We start from the raw sequence: 15,054 nt of genomic DNA on the forward strand, positions 1-15,054 counted from the left end.
GCTTCGAATACTCGTTGGTTTTTTCCGAGCGAATATTCGAATACTCGTTCTAGAAAAAAACACCATCAAAAACAACATTAATAATCCCTATATACTCCCTGGAACCGATTTTGACAGTATCTGCATATTTTGTTGAAGATTTAATAGCTTTTGAACGTTAATTAGTAGGCCTAAGTAGGTTGAAGTTCCTTAGTTTTTCCCCATGAAAGCGAACAGCTGTTGCTCCGTTCCAAATCAGCTGTTCTCTGCCATCTCAGCCCTTACGGGAGCTTTTCAATTCATCCTGGAACGTGCATCTTTTCAGAGAATTTGTACAATAAATCCATAACAAATACCGAATATTGATTGTCTTATGTGTCCATATTATATCCATTATATTGACCGGGTATTCCCAAGACGCTCACGCTCTGCAGCAAGCCAGTCACAGTTGATTGGCGCGGCGCTGTACAGCGAACGTAAACAAACAACTAAGCTAAGGTTTTTAAGTATTACTTTTCCTCCAGAGATCCCGCTAATGTTGTGTTATAAAGTAAAGGGAAACAAGATATCTATTCTTCCTCCACCTCTCTCGCTTCTCTGCTCGGTGTCGCTGACGCTTATAGTTTGCCTCCCTCGCTCTGGTAACGTCACGTATGTGAAAAAAAAAAAAAAACGAAGCTCCGAATACTGATTTAAGGTTTGAATACAAATTTTCCGAATGAGTATTCGAATATTCGAATAATTCGGGCCAGCCCTAGTAGAGACAAAGAGGAAAGAAAGAAAGAACTAGAAATTGAATTTCCTGCAGAAAACACGTGTGAATGCTGTGAATGTGAAGGCTGAATGAGAAGCGCAAAGCATTGCTGAAAAAATGAAGAAATGTAAAATGAATTGAACTGAAGAATCAGAAAGTAGCAGTAGTAGTAGCTGAGGTAGTAGTACCAAGTATAAGTAGTAGTTGCTGAAGTAGTAGTAGTAGTAACTGAAGTAGTAGTAGTAGTAGCTGAAGTATAAGTAGTAGCTGAAGTAGTAGTAGCTGAAGTAGTAGTAGCTGAAGTAGTAGTAGTATCTGAAGTAGAAGTAGTAGCTGAAGTAGTAGAAGCTGAAGTAGTAGAAGTAGCTGAAGTAGTAGAAGCTGAAGTAGTAGTAGTAGCTGAAGTAGTTGTAGCTGAATTAGTAGCTGAAGTAGTAATATAAGTAGCTGAAGTAGTAGTAGTAGTAGTAGTAGCTGAAGTAGTAGGTAGTAGCTGAAGTAGTAGGTAGTAGCTGAAGTAGTAGGTAGTAGCTGAAGTAGTAGTAGAAGCTGAAGTAGTAGTAGTAGCTTAATTGGCACATTTTCTACAAAAAGGTGTTGCTTTGTGACCGATATATCAAGGAATATTGTGTGTCAATGCACAAGGGGAAAATTACTTGAATCCATCTTAGAATAAGGCTGTACCGTCAGAACATTTAGAAAAGCAGTGAAGAACATCTCAATGCAATGTGCCTAGGACAGATGCTGGCAACTGTTTTCCTGTTACTCTTTATCCCTTAATTTCTCCCTCTCTCTCTCACACACACACACACACACACACACACACACACACGCACGCACGCACGCACGCACGCACGCACGCACGCACGCACGCACGCACGCACGCACGCACGCACGCACGCACACACACACACACACACAAACACATATTGTTTGTGCGAGTGTATTGCAAACTAGACACACACAGATGCCTCCGCACCTCCCGCCATATGTGAGAGGTCATGGGGAACCTAATTAAAGGCGGCCGGTGAGAGGCTAATGCCTGTTCTGCGCTCCATTACCCAGCTTCACATGCTGATCATACAGACCTAATCGCCCTCCTCATTGTCCTTTTATTTCTGTCCCCTGTTTGCCAGATCTATTCAAAACGCTCTGTATTTATTGTTAGGCCCAACACTGCTTTAGCACGTAAACATGCAGACATTCAAAGTACAACACAGTACCAACAGGAGCTACATTCAATGATCAATTGAATATCACTCACTCTGCAATCAGCTCATTTCTGATTCTATTTGGTAGTAGACGTTACATGGAGTCAGATCTCGGCCTTGGTAAAACATTGCTCAACAATGCACACATTCTTCTGTCAAGATATTTATCTTCTTTAAACATGGCTCTCTTTACACAAGGGAAATATTTACATTCTGCCAATCTTTTATAATCTCACCGAGCCCCTCTACATGAGGGGGCTTAATGTATAAATCTGTCCCAACAAATTTCTTAACTGTGAGGTTTTGTAAATCCATGCGGTCGGATTCAGAATCCCTGCACTGGGATTTGTAATCTGCGCAAATGCATCCATCCAGGCAATGTAATGAGGTGATCCGACCCCTTGCCTCATGGTGGGAATGCTTACAAAGGTGAACAGAACCCCCCGGGGACATAGGTACCACAGGTTACCGACTGAACCCCCTCACAGTGTCCCCCCCCAGTCCCCTTAACAGACGTGTTCCCCTGGTTCCCCCCCCCCTAACAGACGTGTTCTCTTGGTTCCCCCCAGTCCCCCTAACAGAAGTGTTCTCCTGGTTCCCCCCAGTCCCTCTAACAGACGTGTTCCCCTGGTTCCCCCCCCTAACAGAAGTGTTCTCCTGGTTCCCCTAACAGACGTGTTCTCCTGGTACCCCTAACAGACGTGTTCTCCTGGTTCCCCCCAGTCCCCCTAACAGACGTGTTCTCCCGGTTCTCCCCAGTCCATGGTGCTGCTCCTGCACAGTCAGCACCAGTACATCTTTGACTACGACGCGGGGGACCGGCTGTCAGCCGTGACCATGCCCAGCGTGGCGCGCCACACCATGCAGACGGTGCGCTCCATCGGCTACTATAGGAACATCTACAGCCCCCCTGAGAGCAACGCCTCCGTCACCATCGACTACTCCGAGGACGGACAGGTGCGTGGGGTGCAGAGGGGGGCTCCCTGGTCTCTGTGTAGGATGTTCAGCAGCCTGGATTAAGAACACTGGGCCTGTCGATCCCGGGTCTTCCATAGAGTCTTCCAGGCAATTGCCCTTTAAAGTCGCGATTCTTGCATCAATTTAAATCAGTGTGTGTGTGTTTGGATGAGGGCTGGTTGTGCAGCCTCACCTGGCCTCAGAGTCCAATCAGACTCAGCCAGGTGAGGCTGCTCAAACCAGCCATCATCCACACACACAATCCCACAGCTAGATACAACGATTCTCCACTGATACGTTACATTAGCTTCAAAATTCTTGAAAAAATAATACCTGAACTTACTTGCTTAGTTAGAAAGAAATTCTCAATCGTAAATCAAAACAGATATTAAAATGTTGGTCTCATCATTTCACTCTTTGATGGAATAATTATTGTCTGCATTGAATTTCTGAATATTTGAATCAATATGTATAGGGAATAGTTATGAAAACGCACGTAAAACCGAATGAGGTGCATTCATTTTACAGTTTTTTTTATCGCTAGCCTTAATTGTATATTTCAGAGGGATAGCTAAACACAGCTATTCAGATCCAGTTGAACAGCTGCCTTTGAGTGCCGTCCCTTTCATCTCCTTGTTTGAATCACAGCATTTGAAAGCGGTTCATTCTAGCTGTGTGAAATATTGATTTGTGTCCTTGTCAACAGCTCCTCAGAGTTGCCCACCTGGGAACCGGTCGTCGTATCCTGTATAAGTATCGCAGACAGGTACTGCCGAATTGGAAGCTTCACTTCTATTGTCCATTATTTTTGTACATTTATGCCCTCGACCCTTTTCCCCCCATTTCCTCTCAAACTATCGTGCTCCCAATAATCTCAATACCATTTATAAATACTGTGTTTGTTTCATAGGTACCTGCTTATCTCGCCTTTGAGAGAACTTCCTCATTCCTAATCCATAAACCCAAAGTATTCCCTGTACTGACGTGACTGTGGCTCCCCCCCCCAGAACAAGCTGGCAGAGATCCTGTACGACTCGACACGGGTCAGCTTCACCTACGACGAGCTGGCGGGCGTGCTGAAGACGGTCAACCTGCAGAGCGAGGGCTTCATCTGCTCCATCCGCTACCGACAGATCGGCCCGCTGGTGGACCGGCAGATCTTCCGCTTCAGCGAGGACGGCATGGTGAATGCCCGCTTCGACTACACCTACGACAACAGCTTCAGGGTGACCAGCATGCAGGCCGTCATCAACGAGACGCCGCTGCCCATCGACCTGTACCAGTTCGACGACATCTCGGGGAAGGTGGAGCAGTTCGGGAAGTTTGGCGTCATCTACTACGACATCAACCAGGTGAGCGCGGGCGACCTCGAGGTCGCTGGCTGCGTCGGCCCCCACTTGATCACAAAGTCGGAGGCGTGCAGACGGAGGAGATCCATTGGAGTGCACCGTCCGATCTTTTGCTTGAACCCTTTTCACCTCAAATGTGCTGGAGAGATGAGCAGATACGAAATGTGTATCTTCGTGACCGAATGCTAAAAAAAATACTTAAAAAGTGTACAAGATATAAACAAATATCATCATTTCACAGTTGAATTTCAGAGAAATGTAAACATTTCAACCAAGGAATCATGCTCACATTTGGTCCCGTTTGAACGGCAGATCATTTCCACGGCCGTGATGACCTATACCAAGCACTTTGACCAGCACGGCCGCATCAAGGAGATCCAGTATGAGATCTTCAGGTCGCTGATGTATTGGATCACCATTCAGTACGACAACATGGGGCGGGTCACCAAGCGAGAGATCAAGATCGGTCCGTTCGCCAACACCACCAAATACGGCTATGAGTATGACGTGGACGGGCAGCTGCAGACCGTGTTCCTCAATGAGAAGATGATGTGGAGGTAGGACCGCTCATCCTGGACACAGGGACGTCAGGGTCCTCTCCCCACAAGCCTCAGCCTCTTATGTTGTGGTGTTAACATCAACTAAGGCTGTTTGAACATTTACCGCTAGTTATTGAATTACAGTCATTTGTGTACACTTTAAATTCCCATTGCATGGAAACACTTTTGATAGTGACATAATAATGCAAAGATTTCCTAACAAAACACATATTAATTGTGGGTGTAAATAATAAGAAATGTGTGTTTACTGATCTGAACTTCCCTTGAAAATTAATGCAATTTGGGTCCTTTTGAAATCAGTACTTTTGTGTGTAGGGGATTGTAATATTATGGGATGGTCATGAAGATGCACAGACAACCGAAAACCGACCCTTGTGGTTGTGTTGTACAGTACTGCCCTGCGGTGCCCTCACCCTGCCCCCCTTTGGTTCAATGCAGGTATAACTACGACCTGAACGGTAACCTGCACCTGCTGAACCCCGGCAACAGCGCTCGCCTCACCCCGCTGCGCTACGACCTGCGGGACCGCATCACGCGGCTGGGGGACGTCCAGTACCGGCTGGACGAGGACGGCTTCCTGCGGCAGAGAGGGGCAGAGATATTTGAATACAATTCAAAAGGTGAGTGTGGGAGGGAGGCGAGTATTTGGTGTCTCTGCACTTGATATCCGACGGCCCAATCAATACTGTTGATTATTATTCTGGACTGCGCTTCCGCATCTGTTTGATATTCAATGAAAAGTACAGAAGAGACGTCTTGCGGTGCATCACACTATTATGCAGAAGTGGCCAGGGGTGTTGTCAAGAGGTTCAGCTGCAATACAGTCAGGTCATATTGGGTTTCTATGTGGGTGATTTATGTATACAGTATAAATATATACAAGCATATATCAGCTAGTGAGTAGAGAAGCTCAATGAACACAGAATATCAAAAGGGGCAGCCATAGCTCAGGAGGTTAGTTAGTGATTGCTAGTTCGATCCCCAGCTCCTCGAGGTGTCCCTGAGCTAGGCGCCTCACCCTAACTGCTCCTGACGAGCTGGCTGACGCCCTGCGGGGTTGCCTCTGTGTCAGCAAAATGCCCTAAATGTGAATGTCAATGTAAACATTAAGAAGAGTGCTGCCCCCCTAGAAGCGCCTGGCTGTTGCCCCTGCCTCACCAGTGGGTCTCCCCCTCTGTAGGTCTTCTGGAGCGGGTCTACAGCAAGGCGGCCAGCTGGACCATCCAGTACCGCTACGACGGCCTGGGCCGCCGCGTGTCCTCCAGGAACAGCCTGGGCCAGCATCTACAGTTCTTCTACGCCGACCTCAACTACCCCACTCGGATCACACATGTCTACAACCACTCCAGCTCCGAGATCACCTCGCTGTACTACGACCTGCAGGTAACCCCCCCCCCCCCCCGGAGCCCGTCAGAGACCCCCGCTAGCCTGTCCACCTCCAGGTCCTTTGAGCCGGGTTACATCACACATCAGGAGGATAGTTTGATTCTGAGGAAGGGCACTGGGATTGTTATCCAGCATAACAGGTCAGTGGGTCAGAAAGATGATTCATTCCAACAAACAGAAACTCACCAAAGAGACAGAGTCTTCCAAAATCATTGCAAGCAAGACTTTTCCCTATTGGAAAGATATAACCACCCACACAGCCAAAAATTATAATAGGCACATAAAGTATTAATATGCTGAGGTCGTAGTGTCAGATCAAACATTTAATCTCTCAACATCATTTTCATAATGTGGCTCTGAAAAGGTTACGGCACATTGTAATTCATTGAAGTTTCCCAGAACCCAACTCCAACCGCTATTTCAGGAGCTACTTTAAAAGTTGGCTTCTTTTGAGGGGGTTTTAAGAACATGATGTTGTTTGTGTTGGAGTTGAATAGCCAACCAAATATCAAATACATCCCTATTAATTAAACTGCAACGGTTTGGTAAAGCAGAAACACCCCAGAAACACACCTCTATAACGGCTCATACTAACCAAATGCTGGGTGTGGCGTGTGCTGTGCAGGGCCACCTGTTTGCGATGGAGATCAGCAGTGGAGAGGAGTTCTACATGGCGTGTGACAACACTGGGACTCCCCTGGCCGTGTTCAGCAGCAACGGACTACTGCTGAAACAGGTGAGGGGGGAGATGCCATGCCTGTTTTTTCTCTTACAACTTTAAGATTTTGTATTGATATTGGTCGCACCAAAAAACATGTCACAGCACAAAGCAAAACAATCAACGTTAAACCTGACCAAAATAAATCTTCAAATAATGCATATATATAGTTTTTAATATTTATAATAATGGCACAATTAAGGCGTTCATGTTGAATTTATCGGACCTGTTTGTGTGTGTGTGTGTGTGTGTGTGTGTGTGTGTGTGTGCGTGTCATGTGAATGGCTGTGTGCAGGTGCAATACACGGCCTATGGAGAGGTGTATTTCGACTCCAACCCAGACTTTGTGCTGGTGATCGGGTTCCACGGGGGCCTGTACGACCCACTGACACGCCTGCTGCATTTCGGGGACCGGGACTACGACATCCCTGCTGGGAGGTGGGTGGTCCGCTCTCACACCTCCGGATCGTCATTCAGAAACTTCTGGAAAACGCACCTCAGCATTCAGCACACCGGTCCACAAGTCAGCTCTGACCGTAGCAGAAATGGGGGGCATACCGCACATGACTTTAAATGGAGGGAGAGTATTACAGCATTTGGTTTTTAAATTTTTCAAGATCCATCTTACAGAAGATGTACAAAAATATGTTTTTGTGGGGATAATCAGCTTGGCCCTCAATTTAAGATGGTATGCAGCTTCCAAAGTTTGATGTCGCAATCAAACCCACAATTAAAATCATAATTAAAAGATGGTAATCCGGCAGCGTGTACCGGTCTCCTGAACAAGTCAACACGTGTAAGATGTCTCTGTGACGGCCCGGCTGCATAAATAACCTGCATGCCGGGCCCTCTCTATTGGAGGAATCCAAAGACAGCCAAGGCCGCTGTGCATCATGGGATATTGTGCAGAAATAAGTGAGCATCAGTTGCACACTTTTTTGAGGGTGAATAATTTAAGTGAAGGTAACCGGATCTGTCGACTCAGATGTCGGACCAGGACCTGGGTCCACATATTTTATTTCTACGCACGCATGACATCAGCCTGACCGTCGTATGACAGGCTAGCGTTGCGTAGTTTCCTTCTATATTTGAATCTATATTTCAGGTTCGACTTGATGTTCTTTCGACTTGATGTTCTCCAGCGACGGCGCCAGCGCCTTTCTGGCGAGTGGTTTTCCACAAGGAGCGCTGGCAGCGGCCGCACAAACCATATATCTGCGGCGTATCTTCTCAAGGGTTCCGCATACATTCTCTCCTCATTGGGAACAATTTGAAAAAGTGGCAGACAAACACGCCATGTGGGCACGAGCCCTAAGAGGTGCACTAAATAGGACACATGGAGACTTATTCGCAGAACTATAGGCTATAGCACTGGACCAGCAATGGCGGCAGACACACACCAGCCCACGGCCAGGACCTCCGTTGACGGTGCTGAGTGGTCACCTGATTGGGCGTTCTGTGTGCTCTCCCAGGTGGACCACCCCAGACATCGGCACGTGGACACGCGTGGGCAAGGAACCGCAGCCCTTCAACCTGTACATGTTCCGGAACAACAACCCTGTGAGCAAGGTCCACCAGGTGAAGGAGTATGTCACAGGTAAAGGCTTCATGTTTTTCTACATAGATCGACTCTCAATGAAAAAGCATGGTTTACATTTCATTTACATTTACCTTAAGTCTCTTAGCAGACTACGCTTTAACACAAGGTGACTCCAAGTGAGTATGCAAAGAATCCAATTGAAATTGGAGTAGCTACAATAAAATATGTATAGTGCTGAACCTAATCATAAACAAGTGGAGGGAGTGGAGTGCAGCTGCAGGAATCAGAAATGCAAGGTTCTCACATGTCTTTTTTTGTGGTATTGCGTACATTTACAATAGATATCACATCTCAAGTGCTTTCTAAACTCCACAACCATTTCTTGTAGTGCTTTTTGCTCCTTTTCAATGCATATTTTACAAAGAATGCAATTGCCTTTCAAACTTTACAAACCTGAAGCAGACATATTTCTGCATATTCTTTACAATCCTGTTACTTGTGTGTGACAATGGCGATTTCCTAATCAGACCTTCCAACTATGCATCTATGGTTTGGGGATCATGGTGTGCTTCAGCCCCAAAACACATGGGAACCTCTTTCTGGACCACCAGTGCTACTCAACGACCGATCAGCAATCAGCATCAGTGCACAAGTCAGCTGGTGAACGGTCGTCCCTCACTTAACCCTCACTCCTCTTCCCTCTTCCCAGATGTAAACATCTGGCTGGTGACCTTCGGGTTTCACCTCCACAACGCCATCCCAGGGTTCCCCATCCCCAAGTTTGACCTGACGCAGCCCTCGCTGGAGATGAAGAAGAGCCAGCTGTGGGATGACCTGCCTGTACGTAACCTCTAACTCACATAGGTGTCATGGCTTCAATTACCATTGTTCTCTCAATCAGAGTGGGTAATGGATTTCCACATTCTCGTTTAGGATAATAGTTGTCAGCATCTGAAGGGGAAGCTGTGGTTCGCACAGTGTCTGCTGTGCTGTTGATCAGCATTTTGTTCATCTTTTGGGATAAAAAGATATCATTAAAACCATCATATGTGGTTATAGTGGGAGGAAGTGGGCTTTTTTTTGTCAATTGTTTTCACAGGTCATGCAAACAAAACTTGCCAGCATGATAACAATAATTACATGGCTTTGCACTTTGGCTATAATGAAGTTTTTGGTCAACTGTTTATTGACTGTTTCTAAAAGTATGTTGTGTTTGCAGATTAAGTCCAGTTAAATCAGTTCTGTCAGGGGTCCTACAAGGGAAGTGCATAGATGCATGAAGCCCACAGACTGTTTCTCAACCAACTGGGATTTTAGTTATCACTGCTGTACCAAGCATTTCTACTTTTACTGAAGACGGAAAACAAGCAGCCTTGGGCCCAGACTCGCGCTGCAGCACTGATCAGATGCTTGTTTGGCAGGACTTTCAATGTATTTTCCAAAAAGCTATTTTCTACCATAGCTCGATCGATGTCCCTAACCAAAGAAACGTCTCTCTTCCCAGTTGATCTCAGCAGTGCAGCAGGAGGTGACCCGTAAGGCCCAGGCTTTCCTGTCCTTCGAGCGCATGCCCGAGATCCAGCTGAGCCGCCGGCGGGTGGACCGGGACAAGCCCTGGCTGTGGTTCGCCACCGTCAAGTCCCTCATCGGCAAAGGGGTGATGCTGGCCGTGACGCAGGGCCGCGTGGTCACCAACGCCCTCAACATTGCCAACGAGGACTGCATCAAGGTGGCGGCCATCCTCAACAACGCCTTCCACCTGGAGGACCTGCACTTCACCGTGGAGGGCCGCGATACACACTACTTCATCAAGACCAGCCTGCCGGAGAACGACCTGGGCACGCTGCGGCTCACCTCTGGCCGCAAGTCCCTGGAGAACGGCGTGAACGTCACCGTGTCCCAGTCCACCACGGTGGTCAACGGACGCACGCGGCGCTTCGCCGACGTGGAGCTGCAGTATGGCGCGCTGGCGCTGCACGTGCGCTACGGGATGACCCTGGACGAGGAAAAGGCACGCATCCTAGAGCAGGCGCGGCAGCGGGCGCTGGCCAGCGCGTGGGCGAGGGAGCAGCAGCACGTGAGGGACGGGGAGGAGGGCGTGCGGCTGTGGACCGAGGGGGAGAAGCGGCAGCTGCTGAGCGGGGGCAAGGTGCTGGGCTACGACGGCTACTACGTGCTCTCTGTGGAGCAGTACCCCGAGCTGGCGGACAGCGCAAACAATATCCAGTTCCTACGCCAGAGTGAGATAGGGAAGAGGTAACACTGCTGGAGGAGCACAAGCGCCCATGGCTCCCGCTCCAGACTGCACAGAAGCCATGGTCTGTTCTTAAAGAGAGAGACGTTTAGCACGGGCTGTCACTCAGCCACTGAAGGATGGCCAGTGTTCGTTTTTTTTTAAGAATAAGTACAATGGTCGTATAACAATCATTACTGAAACTACCGTCGGCAAACATTTTAAATGTTTGCCGTTGAAAAATGGGAGCTGCCAAGGAAGTTTGGAAGTCCTCGGACCCTTTTGAGCCTTTCACCAAGCCCCCCCCCCCACGCCGGCCCTCTGTCCACCCCCCGATTGGCCGCCTCAGCCCATTCCACATGCTGTGAGACAGCGCGATGTGGAATAACATGAGGATATTCAGAAGGACCCACCCGTTTGAGTGTGTCCCCCACGTGAATCTGATGTCAGAGGTTGTATACTAGGGTCTAAGCAAGGCGCAAGGACTGAACCATTATAGGTTTGCAGACGTCTGTAGGCTGTGTATATCGCTAAATGGATGTACCGGGCTGTATTTTCACAGAAGGATCTGTTAAAATATACTATGGAACTGCCGTGGACTCTCTTAAAGAGATAGACACACAAAAGACTTCTGTTTATAAAAATACACAAGGACTTTCTTGTTCTGTTATGGTTATGTTTGTTTTTATATATACTTTATTGGATTGCTTTGGACAAAAAAAGGGAAACATAAAAAAAGAAAAGTTTACATGTGATAACCTATACCACTATTACTACTACTACTATTCCTACAGCACCTCTGGACTATTAACCATCATCTGAGTAAGGACCAATACACTTTTCCTTCGCCATAGAGATCTGTTGTCTATATTACAATTGGTCAAGTTTGATGGAAATAACCCCAATTCTCTCTTCCCAGGGCCTTTAAAATTCAGGTCATGTCAGCTGCAATGTAAACAATCAAGGTTCCTTTGACAAATGTGGGAGGAACAAACTTTGGGACCTGCGCTGGGACCAGTTAAACTAAACTTTGTGGATGGATGTATTCTCGGACCAAGTGGCTCCACTAGTCCTGTAACATAAACACACCAGTAGAGCAGCGGGCTCACATTAGCTCATGGGTGGCTATGTGCAAAATGTGTAGACCATGTGCATTTATTGGCCTGATAATGTGTAGAGGTAGTAGTCTTGCTTGCCATAGAAACATGTTGTCATGGTAAAAGAGCTTTTGGGAAGAATTGCTGCAAGGAGTTAACAATCGTTGCCTCTTTAGTTCTTCGCCTGTTTCTCGCAAAATTCAAGCGTATTGCCATCAGTGACTTTTACAGAAGTGGTAATGGCTCCGAAACATACTTGGATGTTTTTTCCTCATTGAGCGTGGGGTCTCTGTTCGCTAGAGGTTTTTGTTTGTTATTGTGTATGTGTGTGTGTACAAGGAAGTGACCGCATATTAATGCATTTCAAAAGCTAAACTAGGAAATTGAGTAATAATGGAGTTGAAGTGTATGAAGGTGTTAAATGATACATTTTTTTAAGTTGAAAATAATTCACTTATCCGTACATCATTATTAGTCTCAGAGAAAGTAATTCATGTACAGTGTTTCTACGTTAAAAATAAACTTTAAAAATTCCGTGAGGTTTACAAAGTGTTGTTTTCTGTCTCTTAATGTCAAAATCATATTACATCCAATATAAACCGAATCACCCTCCAGTGACAATTATGCCACTTCTATAATAGAGTGGGTCAGGGGATTTGAATAAAAACGCTGCACGGATTATGTAATAGATATTGTGGTAATAATTAATTGCATTTCTATAGTGTTTCTCAAGGAATTCAAAGTGCTTCACATAGTGTTCGGGGTATAGTTATCAACTCGTTCAGAAGCGTGTCTAACACCCACTGGGGTGATGCATGGCTCACAATTGGTGCCAAAACATTCAGTGCACTCTGGCTATCGGCCTGGGGAGGGGAGGAGTGAAACGGTCTGACTGAGGACCTGGGATGATGGCCCGCAGCCACCAGTGCCATGGGATGCTTAGTGGCCACAGGAAGTCCGAACATGGTTTATGATCTCATCCGAAGGACGTTGCTCTTGACCGGACCGAGACCCGGCATTGGGGTTATTAGCTCAGCCAGAGGGATGAGCCCCCCTACTGGTTCTCCATCCCATGGATGGAGAACCAGCTAGCCTGGTCCATCTGACGGACCAGGCTAGCCCTGCTTAGCTGCCAAAGGAAACAGTGATGCTAAAACAAACCGTTGCTAATATTGCAGGAGAAAGCTTGAGAGGAACTGCCATGAAGGATGGGAGAAATGAGAGATGCACCAGCCCTTGAGGTTGTTGTTCCTGCCAAAGGTCAATAAAGTACTGATTAAACACTCTGACTACTTACTTACAATGTGATATCTCAGTTTCAGATTTGTATTATATTGGCAAAATTACAAAACTGTTACTTGTCATTATATGGGATGTAAATAAGTGCGAAAGGCACAATTCTGAAACATAAAATGGCCTATGCTAGCGCATAGGGCAGCTACAGATTCCCTCCACTTCTTTCTTTGGCCATCTTCTCCCCAGTCAATTCACTCTCAATGGTTCTTCACCTATATATTTGGGCCTACCGCATTTATGCTTTGCTTGGTTCAATAGTTGTCCTCCTCTCTGAACCGGTGATTCCTGTAGTCTGAGCGCAGGACCAATCCAGATCCAATGGTGTGGTGTGTTTTTTTATTCTGATGAGTCGCTCTTCGAAGATTGTTTTTTTTAATATTATTTATTTTTCATTTTTTTCTTATTGTCATTTCTGTCCATAGGACTGCAGTTATGTCCTGTAGTTGTCGATGTGCATGCGAGAGGAGGGCTGGACCGCGCCTTCCCATAGGGTTAGGAACTCTGGGGGCCCTTCACGTAGCATAATCATTTGTTTTATGGTTAGGAGATTTCTATGCGCCAGGTGTGTAGTGGTTATTTTTTTAGCGGGGGCACTGTGCATGACGTCATCAAAAATGAATCCTGCGTGCACGAGCACACATTCAGAAGAAGTTTGAGGTTTGTTACAAATATCTTTCCAAATTTGTATCCAAATATGAAAACTAGCTAATCTCAAATGTAAAAATCAACATGTTTAATAATAATGCTTCTTTCTCATTACCCCACGTATTACAACAATACGCATACCTTCAGGTCTAGACAAACACTACTCATGTCACCAAATGTGGCCTGTCAAAAACAACAGATGTTTATTGAACGTCATATTATTGCATTTATCAAAAATCACCTACAACACATTTATGGAGCAAATCCAAATAAACCGAAGCTTCTACCATCACCACGCTACCACCATTTAATTTGTAATTTGATGTAAATAGTGGAGGATGGCGCGTCCCCCGCCCGCTACACCCCTGCTTTGCGCCATGTACAACCCTCAGCAGGTCATGGTTTTGGGAGGGTTGATAAATGAATAGAGTTAAATACGGTAATAATCGGAGGAAATTGTACTTGGTATTTATTATTTATTTTTAAAAAGCAATTCATAGCTTGAAGGTGTTTGCTCCAAAGGTTAGAACAACTGAACCAAAAACGTGAGTCAATTATTTATGGCTACCAGATTCAGATTGCTATGCTACATCCAATGATTTCTCCTAAACCTCATTCCGCCACAGCCTGCCGTTCCACAACAAGGCTTTTTTATTTTTTACATCAATGCAACACATTTAGATGTTAACCACTGAAAAGCCATAGAAAGCCTAAGAGACAAAGTTAACAAAAGAACAGACTGCGCAAAATAAAATCATATTAGGCGAGTGCTGCTGTAGCAATGACAAAGTGCCGCCGAGGAGAGAGAGAGGGGAGGGTAGGGGGAGCGCGGGGGGAGAGAGGAAATGGTGGACGGGAGGTTATAAAGAGCATGTGGAGTGCTGCCCAGAGATAGTCAGATTGGCCCTGGAGCCGGGTCATTTGACATTAACCTAAATGCCAGTTACTCTCCCATGTGACTTAAGTTGATCCAAATGTAGGAGAAAATACAAATAAATACAAAATGTATATTTGGTCTCTTTGTCCCACACGCACAACGCACCAGACCGAGGCATTGGCATCGTCTCAACTAAGGCAAGCCGAGGAAGTTTTTGGGGTCTGGTCAAATGGATGTTGAAATATTCTTTAGAGAAGCTATATTTTTTTGGGCATTTTATAATAATAATTTGGCTTGAAAGAGATTGTATAAACACACCTTTTCATGGAAAGTAAGCTTCACCGCCTTCCTGAAGTTTGACTTATCTGTCTTCCTACCTTGTGACTCTTTTAAAAGCCAGATTGTTCAGCCTCCAGCTGATTAAAGTGATTAAAGAGAGTGGTGGCGATGGC

At 46.1% G+C, this 15,054-nt stretch overlaps 1 protein-coding gene across 6 annotated transcripts in view; it reads left to right on the forward strand.

Moving 5' to 3' along the window:
• Window positions 1-12,318, forward strand: part of tenm3 (teneurin transmembrane protein 3) — a 182,399-nt gene extending 170,081 nt beyond the window's left edge. For all 6 annotated transcript variants that reach the window (XM_060046773.1, XM_060046774.1, XM_060046775.1 and 3 more), the window contains 11 exons: window positions 2,704-2,901; window positions 3,608-3,667; window positions 3,909-4,253; window positions 4,563-4,807; window positions 5,249-5,430; window positions 5,991-6,193; window positions 6,822-6,932; window positions 7,210-7,352; window positions 8,387-8,511; window positions 9,164-9,294; window positions 9,959-12,318. In XM_060046773.1, coding sequence (XP_059902756.1) covers window positions 2,704-2,901; window positions 3,608-3,667; window positions 3,909-4,253; window positions 4,563-4,807; window positions 5,249-5,430; window positions 5,991-6,193; window positions 6,822-6,932; window positions 7,210-7,352; window positions 8,387-8,511; window positions 9,164-9,294; window positions 9,959-10,714 — 2,499 coding nt within the window. In that variant the 3' untranslated portion in view covers window positions 10,715-12,318. The remainder of the gene's footprint in view (window positions 1-2,703; window positions 2,902-3,607; window positions 3,668-3,908; window positions 4,254-4,562; window positions 4,808-5,248; window positions 5,431-5,990; window positions 6,194-6,821; window positions 6,933-7,209; window positions 7,353-8,386; window positions 8,512-9,163; window positions 9,295-9,958) is intronic.
• Window positions 12,319-15,054: the final 2,736 nt, after the last annotated feature.

The sequence above is a fragment of the Gadus macrocephalus genome, chromosome 3 (genome assembly GCF_031168955.1).
Source record: "Gadus macrocephalus chromosome 3, ASM3116895v1".
Lineage (NCBI taxonomy): Eukaryota > Metazoa > Chordata > Actinopteri > Gadiformes > Gadidae > Gadus > Gadus macrocephalus.